The sequence below is a fragment of the Macrobrachium nipponense genome, chromosome 5 (assembly GCF_015104395.2).
Source record: "Macrobrachium nipponense isolate FS-2020 chromosome 5, ASM1510439v2, whole genome shotgun sequence".
NCBI classification, from domain to species: domain Eukaryota; kingdom Metazoa; phylum Arthropoda; class Malacostraca; order Decapoda; family Palaemonidae; genus Macrobrachium; species Macrobrachium nipponense.
In genome coordinates this window covers 106910227-106934572 of record NC_061107.1, presented here as the reverse complement: position 1 = coordinate 106934572, position 24346 = coordinate 106910227, and the positions used below count along the sequence as shown (strand labels likewise).

The window sequence follows — 24346 nt, the reverse complement described above, 5'->3', positions numbered from 1 at the left end:
AGAAGTAATTGGAAAAAACTCAGAAAAAATCGAGGAGACAAAGGATAAATTATCAAGAATCTGGGATGTGATCAAAGGACTACAGGAGTCCCTAGACAGTCTTAAAACGGTGGAAACAAATAATCTCACACGGATCTGGGATGCGATCAAAGGAGTGCAGGGATCGATAGACAATCGCACAGATAGCCATCAGACTCCTATTAATGCGGCATCCAGTTTTTCCTCGCCTCCCAGCAACACGGAAGTGCCCCCATCACCTATAGACCATTCTGAGGGGACTGTTGGTTTCCCAACCTCTTCTCCCTCCCCAGTGCCTCTGGTGGAAGATAGATCTCCGGTGATGATTACCAGCCCTCGTAATCCTCCCCACCCTATCTCTCCCCCCCCAACCCCCATTGTAGATGCAGATGAGAGTGATCATGAGTGGTCTGGCGGCTGGCAGATACAAACAAGCAGAAAGAAGAGAAGAACCTCTCGTTTGGCCACTGGACCGGAGCCCAACATTCATGTTTCACCTCACCCAACACCTGAGAAGAGATGTCACGTAGTAATTCACAATCTGCCCTCATCGTTGACGCTAGATGCCATAGTGGAGAGCGTCAAGTTTCTCACTGGCTCTGACCCACTCATCTCTCATGAACTCCCATGCAGAAGTAAACATAAAGTGGCTTACAGGATTAATTGCCTATTTCAACACCTCGATGTTCTTAAAGGCGAGAATTTTGGTCCAAATATATTAGTTTCAAGATATAACCTAATCCGGGACCAACCACCCCCAGGGGAACTTACTGACACTCCAACCAGAGTCATTTCCACCGCAAGTGCCGGCAAACCCCCCACGGCGAGTGACTGGCCACTCCCCCTGGCTAACCCCTCATCCACCCAAATGATCAGCGCATTCATCTCCCATCTTCCTGAGTAGCCATGGATACGTTAAACATAATCTCTTGGGATATTTTTGGCCTCAAGCGGAACATTCCTCTCCTAAACATGTTCTGCACAAACTTCAAAGGCATCATTGCATTGCAAGAAACGCTCCTCTGGCCACATGACCTTGCCATCTGCGATTCAATTCACGAAGACTTCAGAGCCTTCTCGACTTCATCGATGCAAGTTACAGATCAAATCATAGCCGGTCGCCCGAAAAGGGGCCTTTCTTTCCTGTGGCACAAATCGTTAGACAATATGATAAAGGTGATGACCTACAGGAGTGACAGATTGCTGGGGCTTCAAGTTTATATGCCATGAGAAAATAACAATAATTTTGATCATTACTGCATGATCCTAGGGGAGTTACACAATATTATTCATGATTCTCCGGCTGTCATATTTGTTTAATCGGGGACCTTAATTCTCACCCCACAAAACAATTTTATAATGAACTTACTTGCTTCTGTCAAAATCATGCTCTCCATATTAGCAATGTAATGCTCCTCCCTCCCTCCTCCTATTCATATGTACATAATAGAGCAGACGCTATCACAACCTCCTGGCTGGATCACTGTATCACGTCTCCACAACTTCATGATTTTATTATGACCTGCAATATTCGCTATGATCTCGCAACGGGCTACGATCACATCCCATTACAGGTGTCATTCAGTACCCCATCCCTCCCTAATGTCAACCCCCTAACTGATTGCCCACCAGCGGTAAACTGGGATTTTAAAAATTATCATAAAACCAGATACTTTAGGGCGACCACGGAAACCAGGTTGCGGTCAATAGTTCAACCGGCAGACGCCTTACTTTGTACTAACACATATTGTAGAAATGACCACCACAGGAGGGATCTGAATGAATCTATTCGAACATAATCTCCGCTATGCTTGCTTCGGGCAGGACTGCCTATAGACTTCGTCAAGGTAATTCTCATAATATACCTGGATGGAATGACTTGCTTAAAGATCTGTATACATACTCATGAGAAATGTTTTTACTGTGGAGGCAAAATGGTAGCCCGAGGGAAGGGCACACTGCATTACTAATGAGACAGGTGAGAGTGCAGTTCAAACTTGCTCTTAAGTACTGCAGGTTAAATGAAAAACAACTAAGAGCCGATGCAATGTCTAGAAACTTAGAATCTGGTGATTATCGTCTTTGGAAAGATATCCAGTCCTTAAATCCCAAGAGTATGAAACTATCACAGAGAGTAGGGGAAGCAGTCGGAGACGAAGCTATCGCAAGTATGTGGGGCAATCACTTCAGCAATATCCTGAATTGCATAAATGATCAAGATTCAAGAAGGGATGTAGATAACCTCCTTACTGACAACATTCAATTTCATTTTGCAGACCGTATTACGCCAGGTAACATCAGCGATGCCATAAACAGCCTACCTAATAAATCGCCTGGTTGTGATGGTCTTCCCGCAGAGGCTTTCAAATTCGGCCATCCAATAATTTACATTTTGCTAGCTGCCCTATTCAATGCGTGCATAACTCACCAGTTTCTTCCAGACTCCCTACTCTTAGTTCACTTGATACCATTAATCAAAAACAAGCTAAAGGATGCAGCTGACCCTGGCAACTACCGGCCGATTGGAATCACAACGATTGCATCGAAGATACTTGAGTCGGTTCTTCTAGTGAGACTTCTCCCCTTTCTACAAACCACTGACAACCAGTTCGGGTTTAAAGCAAACCACTCAACCGACACCTGCATCTACATACTGAAAGAATTGCTGAACTACTAACTATCATCAGCCTCTCCTGTTTTCCTTTGTTTTGTAGATGTGAGAAAAGCATTTGACAGAGTAAACTACCTGAAGCTGCATAAAAGGGGCACACCCCTGTATCTAATTGGCATTTTATATTGCTGGTTCTCCACACAGCAATTTTGTGTCAAATGGGGTAACGTATTATCGTACACCTTCGGCTCCCTAAACGGGCTTCGGCAAGGGGACATTCTCTCTCCTTACCTGTTTAATACATACACAGATGCCTTGAAAGTCAAACTGAACTCACTCCCAATCGGATGGACTGTCAATGAAACAACTATAAACAACCTCTGTTACGCCGACGATATGGTTCTGATTTCCCCATCATGTCGGTGCTCCCAAGATCACATAAGCATATTGCAGAACTACAAATTTTCCTTGGAAACCATCGGCTGGAATTTGTGCATGAATTTCCGTATTTGGGTCACATTATCACCGACGACCTAAAAGATATGGCACACATTAAACACAGGTGTCGTAAACTATGTGCAACTGGCAACATGATTGCAAGGAGGTTTGCCTTCTGTCACCGAGACATGAAACTGCTGCTCTTCTGCTTGTACAGCTACAGTATCTATGGGTGTTCCCTCTGGATGAACTATACCCGAGAGACCATGAGACGCATCACTGTTGTGCACAATGACATTCTGAGACGCTTCGCAAACACTCCTCGCTACCACTCCGCCACACAGATGTTCATAGAAAACCACCTGGACAATTTAAAAATCATTGTTAGGCGAACAATGTCTGGTAACCCGAGTGAAAAACAGTAGCAACTCGCTCATACAAAGCATCCTAAGGAGTGAAGCAAGATCTAAATTGTGGGAAAGATGGGAAAATGAGGCCTTTGTCCCCTAAAGGACTTAATCCCTGTATTGGCAAGATGTCATCTGCAGATTTTGTCATTATTATACTTATTGCTGATATTTTAATTTTTCATTATTACTGTGATTACTATCAAGTTAAAATTATTTTTACATTCAATTTTCGTATTCAGCCCTCTGGACCTGACTACTGTAACCACCTAAGGTCTCTAGTTGAAATTTAATTTATATTATCTGTGCACTAACTGTTATAACTCTCAATGCATTTTTTTCTCACCAATATTATTACTGTTATTACCAGTATTATGATTACTGGTAATAACAGTGTTGTAAGGGTAATTTGCTGATTATTCATTTTTTTTATGTTGTCTCATGTATCTAGATTGTGTATGTTACTGTCTGTATTTTGTTTATTCCATGTATATGGCCCTGAGCTGAAATAAAGGATATTATTATTATTAGGGAAAAACTCTCTATCACAAGAGTATATATAATGTTCTAAAGGGTCCACAAAAATACAAAGTGTAAAAAGTCCGTGTATAATTTTGAAGACTTTACAGAAAGCTTTCGAACCCTTCCCTGGGTTCATCTTCAGTCCAAATGAACTTGTTGTAACTTATTGTTCATTTGGACTGAAGATGAACCCAGGGAAGGGTTCGAAAGCTTTCTGTAAAGTCTTCAAAATTATACACAGACTTTTTACACTTTATTATTGTGGACCCTTTAGAACATTATTATTATTATTATTATAGAACCTCTATAAAAATACTTAAAATGGACTATTCTGTTAGTTACAACTTGAGAAAAACCCACTAAAATTATTTTTACCTGGTTTTTAAAAATATATTTATAACAAAAAAGTGCATTTTATGATGAAATTGATGAAAAAAAGCCAGGAATTTGCGGATATTTCTCATAGAAAAATACTGTGAATAGGCAAATTTCCAGCGAATAAGGGGGGGATTTGTTTCAGAGAGAAATCTGCAAATACGGAGAACAGGAATATGTAGGGCCCACTGTATAGTCTATTCCTCTATTTCCTTTTTTGAATTTGGGTATCTTCTATTAATTCAATTTCCCCTTCCACTGTTTCTTCTACCACATCTCTCTATTAGCCTCTTCTTTGTCTGCATTCCTTCTCCAGCCCCTTATTATCTCACTTTCCTTCCTGAATATTTACATTCCCTTCCTTTGGGGCACCGGATTTATCTTTCACAATAGGTATTTTATCTATTTTAGGTATTTTTTCTGTTTCTGGTAATAAGTCTTTGAATCCTACTAACACATATTCTATAGTAGATTCACTTCACCCGTGCATCTCATGCCCAACGCCGTTCCTTACGACACTCCTGATTGGCTGTTGATAAGCCAATCACAGGGCTGGAACTTCTCAGTCTCTCTCAAGAGTTCACATAGGCAACATCTATATTCCAACATCTTTCAAACATTATAACTTTCATTGCACTTCAGTTTCACCTGCAGAAATGGAGCGTTTTCCAATTTCATCACCAAATATTGTCAAGCCAATGACTTAAGGATTACATATAATGATATAAGAATTATGTAGTTCAGTAAACTTAATGCTAAAATATTTATAGTGAAATAAGACAAATTTCTCAATATGAAATATATTCTTTCATTCCTAAACCCCGCCACTAAAGTTCAGTTATGCCTGTGCAGTTATAACTGAACGTTAAGTGTTGACAACCTGGACAGTTTTACCAGTCTGCACAGGCGGCTGAGTAAAATGCTCATCTCAATCAATGAGCATCAGGCCAAATGGCTGCGCATGTGCATTGCAACGTTATTGTGGTGGAGGCAACTCTTTTGGCTCAGTTGGCTGTCTGTCTGCAGACAGATAACATGTACCAATCAAGAATGTTAAGTTGGGTTTCACCGAATTGCAAAGTGTTTATACCTAAATTGATGATATCTTGGATTTACTTTTTAATAATTAATATGGATATCAAATAAAATATATTTATAATTTTTCCACAGGAAAAACAATTGTGTACGTACTATATTGAAGGCTGAAAGTAGCAGCATCACTCCTGAATGTCTTGTAGTTTTCATTGAAATCTTCTATATGAATGAGACTTTGCTTTGGCAAGTAAGATCCAAAGGCTATTGTAACAGATTAAGCCTATTTAAGTTTATCTGTGGTTATAAACCATATATGCAAGTCAGGTTTTCAGTGAGAATAAATATTTATTATGACAAAATAATGTAAAATAAGAATAGGTCTATGCATCCTTCCATGATTATGCACTATGTATATAATTCATTTTTAAATGAGAACAAAAAAATATTCTACTTTCTGATGAAAACAAATAAAACAAAGTTGGACTATATATGTTAATTCACTGCTTACATCCCACGCAAGTTTGTTTTTAAATGAAAATAGATTAATCAAAACACTATGAAACAAAGGAAGAGGGGTAGTAAACTATGGACTTTTGTTCATTGTAACATGCCATAAAGTCAATCATAAAATGAAAACAAATCAGTGTTAACCCTTTTTAATGAAATAGAAAAAATACTAGGCCTACATATGTGAACTTTGAAATGAAAAGAAACGATTATGAACTTAATTACCTTTCCATGGAACTTCGTTCATTCATAAAATATTTAATAAACTTTTGAAAGTCTGTGAGGTCAAATTGAAATTCTTAACAAATTCACATGGGAGTATTTAATCAGATTTTTTCTACCACTCTTTCACTGGAATGAATATTTTTTTTATGATGTCAGCAAGCCAATTACAGCTTGAGCATTGTGTGTTGACGCCATAACTGCTACGGAGGACTTAGGCAAAGGAGTGTATTGTTAGTAGCGAAGATTTGCCTGCATAGTCCGACTGTGCAGTTATATCTGTTCAGGCATAACTGAACAATAGTGGCTGGCTTTACATGAGATTGCAGTGCATTCATCATTTATCATCTTGCGTTTCATACAGTTACGTAGCGTAAATGTCATGTGGAAGACAATGCTACCAAAATAATTATAGGCAGGGTTATCAATATGAAAATAGCAAGCAAAAGATTAAGAATATTAATCTCTCTCTCTTATCTTCATGTAGTCAGGTGTTGCTCACGTGGTCACTCGATGGCATCATCATCATGAACACGATCCCTCTATAGAAGAAGTCTTATGGGGGGAAAAGAATATTAAGACTTCATTAACGTCACTATCAGTATCACCATCTTTATATGAAAAATATTGTTACTTAAGATATTGATACCTTATGGAGGAAATTTATTCATCCAATTGATTTTTCTTTTGCTACAATCAGTCCTCCTATATCCCTCCAATTATTCGTTTTTATTATTTATGATTTTATTCATAATTCTTATTTCATCATAATTCTTAAATCATTGGCTTGTTGATGTTTAGTGATGCATTTGGAAAACGCTACTTTTCTGCTGGTAAAACTGAGGCGTAATGAAAGTTATAACTTTTGAAAGAGGAGAGGTGGAACATACATCCTGCCTAAGTGAACTCTCTTGAAAGACAGTTTCCAGCCCTGTGATTGGCTTATCAACAGCCAATCAGCAGTGTCGTAATGAACGGCGGTGGGCATGAGATGCACTGGTGAAGTGAATCTACTATAGCTACTTCTCTTAGAGAATCCCCATGTTTAACCATTACCATTTTACCTGATATTCCCAATACCTGGGCTGGTCCTCTCCATTCATTATCTCTCATACAGAATACCTCATCTCCCATAATGCTTCTTTATATTTATGTTCTCTTGACATTTTAATTTAGAATGATTCTTATTTTACAAAGTGATTATTTTTTTACAAGCCTCATTTTATATAAACACTTCCTTTGGCCTTACTATACTCTTCCATACCTATCTCTCTGCTTGCAGGACTTGAACTCTTCTCCCATTAAATTAGGCAGAGAAGGGTTTTTCCAAATACTGATTGGTTAGGAGAGAAACCCCCATTATTTATTAAGCAGTTCCTAGTACCCACTACCCATCTCAATGCTATGGACCAATCCACTTACTTCCTCACTCTCTATCATATTTCTTAGGATTTCTTTGATTATGCCTACTGGCTTTTCTCATACATCTATTCCATTGCTCCAAAGAGATTCAGATGCTGTGGCCAATACTTTAATATTGCATCTTTCTGCCATTCTCCTTCCATTTCCATTTTGAAATTCTCCCCCATTGTCTGACAAAATATTTTAAAAGGCGCTTAAAATATAGCACACCACCCATCAAAAAGTTCCTTTTATCCAAAAAGCCTGACAATATCTCATTGCCATATCTACCATTACCAAGAACTTTCTATCTCTCTCACATACATTGCTACAACTTCATTAAATGTTTTACTCCAAGAAAATCCTACTACTGGTTTATCTGGGTTTCTTTTGTATCTTTTACATACCTCACAACTTCTAATCAAGTCTCTTAGTAACTTTTTTTATTTCCTCCTTTTCTTTCTCTCTCAAGCCATCACTTCACTGTGCTTCTGTTAGCTACCATATTTTCGCCTTTTCTTTCTCTCTCAAGCCATCACTCCACTGTGCTTCTGTCAGCTACCATATTTTCTCCTTTTCTTTCCCTCTCAAACCATCACTCCACTGTGCTTCTGTCAGCTACCATATTTTCTCCTCTTTCTCTCTCAAACCATCACTCCACTGTGCTTCTGTCAGCTACCATATTTTCTCCTCTTTCTCTCTCAAACCATCACTCCACTGTGCTTCTGTTGGCTACATATTTTATTTTCACTTCCATGACCAAACTGTAGATGTAACTTCATCATTGCAGCTTTAATTTCCCTTACACTCTTTCCCTTCCAATCTCCAGTAATAATTATTCTTCTACCTAATGCCTCAAAATTGGTATTCTTAAGAGACCCTGTTTGTCTTCTCTTAACTTTACCTTCATTTCCCCTAATACTACTCTATTATAAATTTTTTTTTAATTTATGGTCAAGGTTTTCTTACTTATTAACCATGGTACATCACCCTGCAAAAATTCTTTCTTCCAATAAAACTTTTTGTTTTCAATATCTCTGGTATTTCCTTACTCCTTTTGACTTATATGATGACTCACCAAAATTAAATACTTTATTAGACTCTTTGTATCATTCATTCTCCATAACTCTTCCTGATCCAAACCCCTGACAAAGCATGCTAGTCACAACTCCCCACAAACTCTCGATTTACATACTGTCTAAAATGCATCGTCTTCCAAGATTCTTCCTCTATTTTAGTAACTTCTGCTATATAAACTTTTCTTCTTCTTGTCCAGTCTCTGTTTTCTCTTCTGTATTTATAGGATTTCTTCCACCCCTACCTCTGTTCCATTTCCCCTGATATCTATGGTTTTCTCTCTCTTTTCAGGAATTTGCATTGCTTTCTGAACCCCACTATTCCCCTCCCTGTTTGTTCCCTCCCTCAAAATTCTTTTCATTATCTATGACAATGTTTTATATTCCAACTTTCCTTATTTTATTATTATTTTCTGTCAGATATGCTTGCTCTAATCCTTAGCTTCTCCTTCAAGCATGCTTTCACCCATCACTCTGTTACACTCTGATTCTGTCTTTTCATTCCTAATTAGAAAGTCTCTCGTCTTTTCACTAGATTCTCTCTTCATATTTTAAAATAGTTTTTCATTTTAGTTATTCTCCATTAGCGTATCTTTTAGATAAACTTCATCTAGTTTAGATAGGATTAATTTTTAATCCTCTTTATCCTTACATTTATTCCTTCTGTTTCTGTTACTTTTACGGCTTTTCATTTTGAACTCATTCTTATCTATCCACAGATATTTCACGTCTCCACACACCATAAGCCAATCTATGACTAGTCCTCTCCATCTTTTAAACTTGCCTGTATCCTGTTGAATCTTGGACAATCCCTTCTCCGTCTTATATCCCACTGTTCACCGTTGGATCCGTCCATCTTCAACTAACCACACTCTGCTACAACTTGAATATTTTCCTTGCGTAATCTTTCTTATATGTGACAATGTGATGGTAATTGCTTCATAGCAAAGAAATTTAAAGGAAAGGAGAACGCATTTTCGAGAAGTTCGGCAGCAAGGAGGTGTTAGTGCACCGTGTTGGAGATGCCTGTTATCATGATGGTTCTAGAATCGGAAGGAGTGTTGTGGAACTCGTCTGGACGTGAGAAACGCCGTGATTTCTGATGCAATACCTCGTCTAGATTCATCTAAGAAGTTCTAGAAATCCCTGGAGTCTGTGACGCTCGCTGTAGGCTCCGCCCCCAGAGTGCCGTATAAATACGACGAACGAACTTTGGAGAACAGTGATCGTAAGAGAAGGAAGAGATCGTAAAAGAGAGAGATCACCAGTTAGTCACAGAGAGATATCCTCAGTAAGAGCCACAGATCAGATTATCAGTGAGAGATCAGCAGCAGTGATCGTCAGAGAGAGACTAGAGACGAAGGAACTGACGAAGTATCAATCAAAAGAAGAGTTGTTCGAGAGTTGGTTGGATATTGGTCTACTCGTTTTCAGGAGTGGACGGCCGTGTTTTCTCGACGTCGAGCAAACTTCAGAGAAGAAAAGGTCCTGCTACAGGTTTTTGGGGAGTTCCTGCTTTTCAAGTAGACTAGTTTCTGCAATACGGAGTCAAGAGGACGTCTGCAATTGCCGCTCTACTTTTGGAGAAGCCATCACTTTGAATTACCAAATTGACTAGCAAATATTCAAATTGCCTCACTGTTCCCCCAGTTCATGCAGTGTAAGATTCTGTCTTTTTATGTAAATAGGAGATAACATTCTGCATTTGCCTTCGTTAGTAAGCTTGTTTAATAAACCTTTGTTGTGTTAGTGTTTCTTTCTATATTCGTATCCCCAGTTTCAACTGTTGGTGTTGATATATATTTTTTTTTATTATTTCATATCGAACCTGAAGCGGACCTCTCTCAAGAGGCCGTAACATTGTGTCGACCCTTTCCAGGATATTTCGACACCGTAACATTGTCTCTGAGATCTCAGAGTCCGTAACAGACAATCATGCAATTTACCCACCTGCTCACGATCCTCGGTCCCAGTATAATACAGCTTAACACTTTAAACAACAATGCAACCAGACCTATAATCCCCAAATTTTGACATAAAAGAGAACTCTCATAGACACCATCACAGCCAATAAGCCTCGCCAGTGTAAGTAATTATGAACTTTGTTCAGAAAAACCTACGGTAATTGTCTGGGGTTTTAATTTCTTGCAGTTACAGGTTATGCAGTCCACCCCAAAAAGGTACCATCTTACTAAAATTTCCTTTCCTATCTCTCCCCAAACCTAATCACTTGTTGCCAGTCATGAGGCACACCTCAGGTCAAATTCTGGTGAAAAGTCATCTACAGTATAGTTTTGTGTATAACCCTGCTAAAAACAGAAACAAACCAAGCTGAAAATATGACACACTGGCAAAATAAACAATGGAACAAAAAAAAAAAAACAGTTAAGCACATGTAATAATAGATTTAAATTACTATCAAATAAAAAAAATTAATTGCTACTGCCCAAAAGTAGTAAAAGCTAAAACATGACTGGCATTCAAATTTTGAAACATTATATAGCAAACTACGAGTGGGCAGAATGGTTCATGAAACCTCAAAGATAACTAGCATCTCATCTGAGGCTGTTGATACAGATCCTGGTACAGTACACTTTAAATCTATACAGTGAACCTCCCTATTCACGGGGGATGTGTACCAGAGATCGGGTGTGAAAACTTATATTTTCTTGAGATGTTACATATGACCTTGTCTGCAAGGACCAGTTTCATATGGCCTTGTGCGTAAGGATTAGTTTCATATAATCTTGTGTGCAAGGATTAGTTTCATATGACTATATGTAAGGATTAGTTTCGTATGAACTTATACACAATAATCCGTTTTGTGTAACCATTCCGTATATGCATGAGTTGCCAGATGCTACAGACTCCTTGTTTTACCATCTCTGATTGTTTTTACCGCTAGAAGATTATCCCATTATTAAGACCTCAGGTTTGTTAGCTATGAAAAATACAAATTAATAACAAAATCTGTCATTTTCATATGACCTTGTGTGTAAGGATCAGTTTCATATGATCTTGTCTGTAAGGATCAGTTTCATGTGACCATGTGTGCACATATCAGTTTCATGACTTTATATGTAGGATCAGTTTCATATGACCTTGTGTGCGAGGATTAGCTTCATATGACCTTGTAAGCAATTGATTTTAGAGGTGTAGGAATGAATATATGAGAAACAGAATTCAACCAGTACATGAATGATGCTACTGGGAAACTGCCAAAATTACACAACAGAAAAGAGAACCTTTACGGCTGTAAAGCCAGGTCAGTGTAAATAAACCTTGGAATTTGTAAGATTGTTTGGAGTTCAGCTGACACAGTGATTCACAAGAAAGAATACTGGCAGTAAAATGGTATATATTAATAAAAATTAGGCAAACTGAATTAAGTTTAGGGCTAACTTGAGTTCCTCCTTAGGTTTCCAGCTATGCTAAATTTACTTACAATATACTTAAAAGACAATTATAAGGCCTCACGGTACTTCACATAATGTGCAATAACTTTTTAGCAGTTTTTACCAATATAGGGGAGTGAATTACTAGTAGCAATCCTATTACTAAAACTAAGAGATGGCTGGCCTACACTTACAAGTGGCAGAGCTTCTTTACTTCTATACAAAAAATGTTGTCAATTCTTTGTTCTTACCTGGCATTACCATTGTCAACTGGTCAGGAAGGTCTAGCCTACAAGTAATATTCCAAGTCTGACAAAAAAGTTGCTGTATATACATGGAAGATATTGGACGAGATCTACCACCTTCTTGCTTGGTCAAAAAGTAAACTGTTGCTTCGAACCTGTAAATAAAGCAGCCGAATTTGAGATGAGAAGTTACTGTACAAGGTTTGAATAATTTTAATTTTTGTCTGCTCACTGTCATAAATTTTTCTTTTTAATGTCATAATTTTTCTATTACATTGTTATTACGTTCACATGTTAACATTTATTGTTCTTGTTGTTTGATAAGTTTCTTAAGATTATTTTCTCTAGTGTTTTTGCTCATGAATAATCTGGCACTTTCACTGATTTAGGAAGAAATACATCCATGACACAATCGGAGAACAAGTCCCAGAAATTCTGATTTATCAAAGGATATAGATATGAGTGGGCTTCCCTTTAAAATAATACCCAGCCAGATTATGGAATAAAGATTTTACAGCATCAAAGAACCACCAAAAGTGGGCAAACCTTTAATCTTTAGAAGATGGATGTAAATACATGTATTTTAATCAATCTACAATGACATTTTTGGATAGACTTCTAACAAGACCACAAGAAACAGTGACTTGCGTAAGAACAGCACATTTTCTTCATTAATTATTTTCATTATTTACAAATCTGTAAAAAAAAAACCTGAATGATAGCAGACATTCTGATGCTAATGACATCTAGATTGAACGGGTCAGACTGGAGGTGTTCTGATGTTGTTAAACAATATTTTTGTTCTATAATACATGTGTTACCCTTTGGCTATGTGGAAGATGAAGTTCATTAACAGCTTCCAGAATTAGTAATCTATGATCCATCCATCAATTTTCTTGGAGGAACTGGACCTATGAAGGTAAGAGTGGGCCATAAACACTGCTAGCCCCAGGTCATTGGGATGTTGATGACATAGCCTGTATGTTTCAACCTGACTTCAGTGCCTACAATTCCTCTACAGACATGGCATTGGAAAATTTTTGTGTAGGTTTCTTATTAGAACAGGTCAAAAGGCATCCACCACCTTTGTGCAAGGATTAGTTTCGTGTGACCTTGTGTGCAAGGCTTAGTTTCAAACAATATATGCAAGGATTAAGTAGTTTCTTATGACCTTATATGCAAGGATTAGTTTCATATGACCTAATGTGAAAGGATTAATTTCTTCTCCCATGTTTACTATTTACACTTATTTACATACATGTGCATAATATATATGTGTACAGTCAACCCCCGTATTCATGTTCTCAAGATTCGAAGACTCACCTATTCGCAGATTTTTCCTGTTGAGCCTATCAATAAATTATTCAAAAAAAATTTGGCAATTTGCTGCCTTTTCCATCGATAAATATTCACTAATTAGTGTATGTATTTTGATGTTATTTTCATTACAATACATTTTATGATAATACAAAAATGTTTTACTAATTTTCAAATATTAAAATTGATTAATAGTACTGTGTTAAGTTTAATAAGATTAAATGATATTAGATAATAAAAACAACTTCCTCTCTCTCTCTCTCTCTCTCTCTCTCTCTCTCTCTCTTAGTGAGATGTATGTTTTTTTTAAGATAAATAAATGATTTACTGATTTTCAAATATTAATGTAAACAGCAATAATATTATTTTATTAAAGAAAATACTATGGTGAATAAGTAAAATTTTAGTTTATAAATTAATAAATTATGTAAAAATAAAGGAAACCCCAATCTTTTTGCTGAGAGATTTGGAGAGATGGGGAAGGGCGAGCCTGTCAGAAATGTCAAGAAACCAAACAGCAAGGGTGGGATTGTCATTGTTGCCAACTTAGTGAGTCCAATGATGTGCAGCTTGGCAGTTAAAGGATATAGTACATACTGAAATCTATCTCTCTCTCTCTCTCTCTCTCTCTCTCTCTCTCTCTCTCTGGAAAAGATACGTATGCTGCTAATTTGAGTCTCTTTAACCAAATGGTATTACCAGATGGACACTGTTTGTGTGCGTGTGTTCATAGTGTTTTAAAAATGATAATAAAGGTAATATATGCTAGTAAAGGTACTACATTTTTGGAAGACAAAAACACAATTTTTTTTTTCGTCAGTCCCTAGTAAAGAGAACTAGATTCCTGAGAGATTAAAGAGGTAAACTCTCTCTCTCTGCCTGCTAGAAATGTCATAGTGGTAACACTGTGTTTTGGCTGGAAGGGTTAGATGTACATATATGTACATGCATATCTTTAAGGGTACTAATGTTTAAGATGACTTTGAATTGACATTAATAATATAATTTCAAAGATAATAATTTAAAGAATATTTGATGTAGGATGCTATTTAAGGTATACATTTGGTATTTGAACTTTCAAGAAAAGCAAATATAAATTTTTTTAGCAGAGGTTATAAATATTCGTGGATCTTAACTATTCTGGGTACTTTGTGTATGTATATATATATATATATATATATATATATATATAAATATATATATATATACAATATATATATTTATATATATATATATATGTATAACTGAATCACAAAGTTAGGAACGTGATAAATCCATAAATAAGATAAATGCCACGAAGGAAAAATAAACGAAGGAGGTCTGTAAGATCTTTTGACTTTAAAAGTCCTTTACTGAGCAGTATCTGCTCAGTAGAGGACTTTAAAGTCGAAAGATCTTGCAGACCTCCTTCGTTTATTTTTCCTTCGTGGCATTTATCTTTATATATATATATATATATATATATATATATATATATATATATATATATATATATATATATATATATATATACAGTGGTCCCCCCGTATTCGCGGGGGATGCGTACCAGACCCCCCAGCGAATAGTTAGAATCCGCGAATGTTTGGAACCCCTATAAAAACGCTAAAAACAGCCTATTTTGTTCGGTAAAACTTAAGAAAAACCACTAAAAATTTTCATACTTGGTTTTTTTAATAGTTTTATCACAAAAAGTGCATTTTATGATGAAATTGATAACAAAAACCAGGATTTGTGGATATTTCTCATAGAAAAATACTGCGAATGCGCGAATTTTCCGCGAATAATGCAGGGAAACGTTCCCGAGAGAAATCCGCGAATGTGTGAGTCCGCGAATCCGGAGAACGCGAATATGGGGGGTCCACTGTATATATATATATATATATATGTGTGTGTGTGTGTGTGTGTGTGTGTGTGTGTGTGTGTGTGTATACAGGCAGTCCCCGGGTTACGGCGGGTTTGGCTTACGACGTTCCGAGGTTAAGGCGCTTTTCAATTATATTCATAAGAAAATATTTCCAGGGTTACGACGCATGTTCCAGGGTTACGACGCCTACAACGCTTATCTGGCACAAGAAATATGACACCAAAAATGCAAAATAATCAATATTTGAGGGTTTTCTTTATGAAAAATGCAATAAGAATGCAGTTTACATAGTTTTCAATGCCCCCAAAGCAATAAAAGTAAGGTTTTTTAAGGGGTTTTGATGATGTTCTGGCTTACGACGCGTCTCAAGAACGGAACCCCCGTCGTAACTCGGGGACTGCCTTTATGTATATATACAGTGTTCCCCCCCATATTCGCGTTCTCCGGATTCGCGGATTTCTCTCTGGACCATATCTAGCCATTATTTGCGGGGGATTTGTCTATTCGCGGGATTTTCCGGCAAAAATCATCACTAATTAGTGTATTTTGATGTTATTTTCATGACTAAATGCATTTTTATGGTACAAAAATTATTTACTAATTTTCAAATATTAATACTGATTAATACTGTATTAGTAAGTTTAATAAGATTAAATGATATCACATAGTAAAAATAATAATTCTCTCTCTCTCTCTCTCTCTCCTACAGAGATGAATGGTTTTTTTGTATGATAAATAATTGATTTACTACTTTCAAATATTAATATTAATGTATACAGCAATGACATCAATTCATTAAAGAAAATACTAAAGTGAATTAGTAAGATTTTAGTTAATAAATTTGAAAAATTATGTAAGAATGAAGGAAATCCCAGTCTTCTCTCTCAAACTCCAGGTACTAAAAGTGTCAAACATATCAAGTAATGGACGGAGGGGAGGAGCTGTTGTGTTGTGCCACCAAATGCCACCAAATTCATGCAATTTCTCTCTCTCTCTCTCTCTCTCTCTCTCTCTCTCTCTCTCTCTCTCTCTCTCTCTCTCTCATTTACTGAGACTTGAGAATTTTTATAGTATGCATGTACTATTTGCTTTTATTAATAATAATAATAATAATAATAATAATATTAATATAACTGTAATTACAACATTCATATTATGTGATAGTATTTTAAAGAAATACAATAATCTATCCATTTCACTCTTTTAATTAAGGATAACTCTCTCTCTCTCTCTCTTTGCCACATAGGATATGTATGTCATAGTGTAGTAACTCCTTCCCTCTGTTTCGCTGGAAGCGATATACGTAAGTATTTTCTGAGAGAACAGAGATAAACACACACACTCTCTCTCTCTCTTTACTTAGATTAAAGAATTTTTATGAAAGAATTTTTATGGTACTAGTATGTAAAATGTTTATTGATATTTTCTATGTTAATAATAATAATAATAATAATAATAATAATAATAATAATAAAACTGTAATTACAAAATTTTGCATGTGGTAGTATTTTAAAGAGATAAAAATGACCTTTCCATTTCACTTACGTAAGGATAACTCCTCTCTCTTACTGTGATGAGAGAATTTGTATGGTAGATGCAGGTGTTTATTATATTTTCAAATAATAATAATAATAAAACTAATTTCAAATGAAAATTCTTCCCTTTGTCTTTTTCTGTATCAATTTACCTACCTTCTCGTAACTCCAGTGACGCTTCGGAGCTGGGAAACTGTCAAATTTGTCAAGTAACAATGCCAGACAATGGTCAACGAATTTAATGGTTTTTATGCGATCTCTCTCTCTCTCTCTCTCTCTCTCTCTCTCTCTCTCTCTCTCTCTTACGAGGAGATCCTTTTTATGGTACATGCATGTAATAAGTTTATTATTAATATTTCCAATAATAATACTATAATAATAATAATAATACTGTAAATGTAATTACAAAATTCATATGTGAGTATTTTAAATACAACGATCTTTCCATTTCACTCTTTTAAATACTGTAAGGGTAAGGACAACTCTCTCTCTCTCTCTCTCTCTCTCTCTCTCTCTCTCTCTCTCTCTCTCTCTCTCTCTCTCTCTCTCTGCTGCAAGTGTTAGAAGTATGTATATACCTTTCAGGGTACTAATGTTTAGGATTACTTTGAAATTATATTGATACAGTCTCTAAGATTAATACATTAATATGATAATAATTTAAGGTAAATTTGATGTAGGATGTTACAAAAGGTAACTTGGTTTGTTTCTCTCTCTATCTTTGGTCTCTTCTGTCTCTCTCTCTCTCTCTCGCTCTCTCTCTCTCTCTCTCTCTCTCTCTCTCTCTCTCTCTCTCTCTCTCAGCAAAAGAATTGATATACAGACAAACATAATTGTTCAGTCCTCTCTTTCTCCCTTCTCTGGAATAGATATATGTATTTATGGGAGGGGAAATAAGTGTTGCCTATAGAAGTTCCTTTCAATCTATTGATATTGTAAGGAGTTATTTCTCTCTCTCTCTCTCTCTCTCTCTCTCTCTCTCTCTCTCTCTCTCTCTCTCTCTCTCTCTGTGTGTTATTGGCTGTTTATATATTTCTAATGGTAAAATGTTTAAGATGACTTTGAAATGATATTAATACCAATTCAATGGTATATTTGATGTAGGATGATACTGTAAGTATACATATGGTATTTGAACTTTTAAGATAGGCAGATATGGGCATTTTTAGAGGGGAGTTCTAACTATTCTTGGGTTTTCGCTATTTACGGGGTCCCTGGTACACATCCCCGCGAAAGCGGGGAACACTGGTGGCCCCCGTATTCACGTTCTCCGGATTCGCGGATTTCTCTCTGGACCATATCTACCCATTTATTTGCGGGGATTCGCCCATTCGCAGGATTTTCCGACAAAAATAATCACTAATTAGTGTATTTTTATGTTTATTTTCATGACTAAATACATTTTTATGATACAAAATTATTTACTAATTTTCAAAATATTAATTTTGATTAATAACTGTATTAGTAAGCTTAATAAGTTTAAATATCACATAATAAAAATAATAATTCTCTCTCTCTCTCTCTCTCCTCCATCTCTCGTCTCTCTCTCTCTCTCTCTGCTCTCTCTCTCTCTCTATCTCTTCTCTCGCTCTCTTACAAAGATGTGGTTTTTGTATGATAAATAAATGATTTACTGTTTTCAAATATTAATATTAATTTATACAACAATAACATCAATTCATTAAAGAAAATACCATAGTGAATTAGTAAGATTTTAGTTTATAAATTTAAAAAATTATGGAAGAATGAAGGAAATCTCAGTCTTCTTTCTCTAACTCCAGGTACTAAAACTGTCAGATATATCAAGTTATGTGACAGGAGGGGGAGGAGCTGTTGTGTTGTTGCCACCAAGTGCTCATGAAATTCCCCCCCCCCCCCCCTCTCTCTCTCTCTCTCTCGTCTCTCTCTCTCCCGCTCTCTCTCTCTCTCCTCTCCTCATTCTCCCTCTCTCATCCCTCCTCTCTCTCTCTCTCTCTCATTTACTGAGACTCAAGATTTTTTATAGAGTATACTTGTACTATATGTTTTTTTTTAATACTTTCAATAATAATAATAATATGTTTTTATTAAAATTAATGCAGCTGAGGCAGCAATTACTTTTAATAAAACATGTTTAAAAGAGGGTTTACTTCCAGCATACAATAATAATAATAATAATAATAATAATAATAATAATAATAATAATAATAATAATAATAATAATAATAATAATAATAATAACTGTAATTACAAAATTCATATTATGTGATAGTATTTTAAAGAAATACAATACTAATCTATCCATGTCACTTTTAATTAAGGTTATCTCTCTTCTCTCTCTCTCTCTCCTCTCTCTCTCTCCATCTCTCGCTCTCTCTCCTCTCTCTTTTGCCACACAAGAATAATAGTGTGTCATTGGTAACTCCCTCCCTATCTTTCGCTGGAAAGTATTTTTTGAGAGAACAGAGAGATAAACACACTCACTCACTCTCTCTCTCTCTCTCTCTTACCGAGATGAAAGAATTTTTATGGTACTAGTATGTAAAATGTTTATTGATAATTTCAGTTATTTAATAATAATAATAATAATAATAATAATAATAATAATAATAATAATAATAAAACTAATTACAAAATTCATAATGGTAGTATTTCAAAGAGATGAAAATGACCTTTCCATTTCACTTGTAAGGATAACTCCTCTTTCTTACTGAAATGAGAGAATTTTTATGGTAGATGCATATGTTTATTATATTTTCAAATAATAATAATAATAATAATAATAATAATATAAGAAGTAGTAATAATACAATAACTAATTTCAAATGAAAATTCTTCCCTTCGTCTATTTCTGTATCAATTTCCCTACCTTCTCATAACTCCAGTGACACTTGGAGCTGGGAAAGTAACAATGCCATACAATGGTCAACGAATTTAATGGTTTTTATGTAATCTCTCTCTCTCTCTCTCTCTCTCCTCTCATGCTCTCTCTTCTCACTCGTCTCTCTCTCTCCTCGTCTCCCTCTCTCTCCTTCTCATCTCGTCTCTTCCTCTCTCTCTCTCTCTCTCTTACTGATGATTATAATTTTTCATGGACATGTGTGTAATAAGTTTATCATTAATATTTTCCAATGATAATACTATAACTGTAATTACAAAATTCATATGTGAGTATTTTACATACAATAATAATTCCATTTCACTCTTTTAAATACTGTAAGGACAACTCTCTCTCTCTCTCTCTCTCTCTCTCTCTCTCTCTCTCTCTCTCTCTCTCTCTCTCTCTCTCTCTCTCTCTCTCTCCACAAGATACTTGTCATAGTGGTAACTCTGTCTCTCTTGGCTGCAAGTGTTATAAGTATGTATGTCAGTATATACCTTTAAGGGTACTAATGTTTAGGGTTACTTTGAAATTATATTAATACAATCTCTAACATTAATACAGTAATATGATAATCATTTAAGGTAAATTTGATGCAGGATGTTACATAAGGTATACATTTGGTGTTTCTATTTCTTCCTTCTTTTATCTCTCGCTCTCAGCAAAAGAATTGATAGACAGACAAATATAATTGCACAGTCCTCTCTTTCTCTCTTCTCTGGAGAAATATAGCTATTTATGGGAGGGGAAAAAAGTGTTGCCTACAGACTTCATTTCAATCTATTGAAATCGTAAGGAGTTATTCTCTCTCTCTCTCTCTCTCTCTCTCTCTCTCTCTCTCTCTCTCTCTCTGCTATTGGCTGTTTATATATTTCTAATGGTAAAATGTTTAAGATGACTTTAAAATGATATTAATAATACCAATTCAATGGTATATTTGATGTAGGCCACACAAGATATATATGTCATAGTGGTAACTCTCCCCCTGTTTCACTGGAAGCGTTAGAAGTATTTTCTGAGAGAACTGAGAGATAAACACACACACTCTCTCTCTCTCTCTCATTTTTGAGATGAAAGAATTTTTAAGGTACTAGTATGTACTAATGTTTCTTAATATTTTCAGTTGTTAATAATACTAGTAATAATAATGATAATAATAAAACTGTAATTAAAAAATTTGTATGCGATAGTATTTTAAAGAGATAAAAATAACCTTTCTATTTCACTTATGTAAGGATAACTCCTCTCTCTTGCTGAGATGAGAGAATTTTTATGGTAGATGTGTGTTTATTAATATTTAAAAAAAAACACAATAATAATAATAATACGTAATGATAATAATAGTCCTCTCCCTCCTTCCTAGAAAACATATGACAATACACAAAGCACTACACCCAAGAGCAAATACGGACAGACTATACATAACACAAAAGGAAGGAGGGAGAGGACTACTAAGTATAGAGGACTGTGTCAACATCGAGAATAGAGCACTGGGGCAATATCTGAAAACCAGTGATGACGAGTGGCTCAAGAGTGCATGGGAAGAAGGACTGATAAAAGTAGACGAAGACCCAGAAATATACAGAGACAAGAGAGTGACAAACAGAACAGAGGACTGGCACAACATCCAATAAACAGACAATACATGAGACACACTAAAGAAATAGCTAGCGATAACACATGGCAATGGCTACAGAGGGGAGAGCTTAAGAAGGAAACTGAAGGAATGATAACAGCGGCACAAGATCAGGCCCTAAGAACCAGATTGATTGATTGATTGTGAGTTTTCTGGCGTCAGCACTACCAGGGTCACCGACGCCGATCCCTAAGAACCAGATACGTTCAAAGAACGATAGAAGGAAATAACATCTCTCCCATATGTAGGAAGTGCAATACAAAAACTGAAACCATAAACCACATAGCAAGCGAATATCTGGCACTTGCACAGAACCACTACAAAAAGAGGCATGATTCAGTGGCAAAAGCCCTCCACTGGAGCCTGTGCATGAAACATCAGCTACCTTGCAGTAATAAGTGGTACAAGCACCAACCTGATGGGGTGACAGAAAACGATCAGGCAAAGATCCTCTGGGACTATGGTATCAGAACAGATAGGGTGATACGTGCAAATAGACCACACATGACTTTGATTGACAAAATCAAGGAGAAAGTATCACTCATTGATGTCGCAATACCATGGGTGGGACACCAGAGTTGAAGAGGAAGAGAGGGAAAAAATGGATAAGTATCAAGACCTAAAAATAGAAATGATAAGGATATGGGATATGTCAGTGGAAATTGTACACATAATCATAGGAACACTAGGCATGATCCCAAGATTCCTGGAAAGGAATCTAAAAAAGCTAGAGGCTGAAGCAGCTCCAGGACTCGTGCAGAAGAGTGTGATCCTAGAAATGGCGCACATAGCAAGAAAAGTGATGGACTCCTAAGGAGGCAGGATGCAACCCGGAACCCCACACTATAAATAAATACCACCCAGTCAAAGTGGAGGACTGATAAAAAAAAAAAAAATATTAACAATAATTTAACTGTAATTTCAAATGAAAATTATTATTCCCTTCATCTTTCTCTGTATCAATTTCCCTACCTTCTCTCAACTTCAGAGACGCTCAGAGATTGGGAAGCTGTCAAATATGTAAAGTAATGTGACGGGAGGGGAATAGTGCCAAATAATGGTCAAGGATTTTAATGGTTTTTATGCAATTTCTCTCTCTCTCTCTCTCTCTCTCTCTCTCTCTCTTACTGAGATGAGATCATTTTCATGGTACATGTATATGTAATAAGTTTATTATTAATATTTTCCAGTAATAATACTATATGTATATTAATACTATAACTGTAAATACAAAATTCATAGGTGAGTATTTTAAATACAACAATCTTTCCATTTCACTCTTTTAAATACTATAAGGACAACTCTCTCTCTCCACAAGATACGTATGTCATAGTGGTAACTCTCTCTCTCTCTCTCTTGGCTGCAAGTGTTAGAAGTATGTATGTATGTACATATATACCTTTAAGGATACTAATGTTCAGGATTACTTTGAAATTATAACAATATAATCTCTGTGGTTAATACAGTAATATGATGATAATTTAAGGTAAATTTGATGTATGATGTTACATAAGGTATACATTTGGTGTTTCTCTCTCTCAGCAAAAAAATTGTTAGACACAAGCAGATTGTCCAGTCCTCTCTTTCCCTCTTCTCTGGAAAAGATATATGTATTTATGGGAGGGGAAGAAGTGTTTCCTACAGAAGTTCATTTCAATCTTTTGATATTGTAAGGAGTTATTCTCTCTCTCTCTCTCTCTCTCTCTCTCTCTCTCTCTCTCTCTCTCTCTCTCTCTCTCTCTCTCTCTGTTATTGACTGTTCATATATTCATAATGGTAAAATGTTTCAGATGACTTTGAAATTATATTAATAATACCAATTCAATGGTATATTTGATGTAGGATGATATACTTTAAGGGGGCCGGCCGGAACCCTTATATATATGCAAAGTCAAGAAAAAATTTATGGAGCTTCATATGGTAATTACGTATACAAAATATTTCGTCAAAATTCCTCTTACTTTCGTAGTTACAGGGTAATTAGTAAACATAACTAAATAAGCCTAAAACATTGATCTGTACAAGAAAATGCAATATTTCTTCTGTTATCGTAAATTTTGATAATTATTGTCAAAGAAATTGTGAGAAATGGCATCTGTATAGATTACGTGAGTCGCAGAAGGGAGTATCAAGTTCAACCATGATTCAGTGCGAGCACAGACATCAAGTAGTCCACACGTTCGAGTTTCACCTCTGACATTCGCTTGCTTTTACATATGTTTATCTATGTTCCTGCAAGAATTTCATCATGCCAATGAGGAAAAGACATGGAAAACATCTTGCTAACATAAAGACGAAGAAAATTCGCTCTAATATGATTACAGAATATCATAATATACGTGATATTAGCGTAGTTAGTGAAGAGAGAGAGGGAGGGTTGCATAGTAAATAAAAGCCCCCACCTTGCCTGAAGCACACGTCACACTGTCCCCCAGGCTACAATCCATGGGGAAAGGGATCTTAATTTATGATAAATAACATAGTTTTGGTTTATTAACCCTTTAACGCCGAAGGGGTATAATTAAAATCGTCTCCCGTATGCCAGCGGGGTCTGGGAGTGAGCGCCGAAGTGGAAAAAATGTTTTTTTTTTAAATCACAGCACGCTTAGTTTTCAAGATTAAGAGTTCATTCTTGGCTCCTTTTTTTGTCATTGCCAGAAGTTTAGTACGCAACCATCAGAAATGAAACAAAATATCATTATCATACATAATTAATGGGATACGTATATGATAGCGCGAAAACAAAATTTCATATATAATTGTATTCATATCGCGCTGTGAGCAAAACGGTTAAAGCTAACGAGTTAATTTTTTCCCGTTACATTGTACACTAAATTGCGATCATTTTGATATATAACAATTGTAAAACGATCAAGGCAACA

General features: G+C 35.9%; 1 protein-coding gene across 1 annotated transcript in view; it reads right to left on the bottom strand.

The window, feature by feature from the left end:
• Positions 1-24346, bottom strand: part of LOC135215571 (elongation factor Tu-like) — a gene marked incomplete in the record, with an annotated part of 110209 nt that overhangs the window by 11547 nt on the left and 74316 nt on the right. Inside the window, 1 exon segment of the mRNA XM_064250429.1 lies at positions 12259-12407. Coding sequence (XP_064106499.1) covers positions 12259-12407 — 149 coding nt within the window.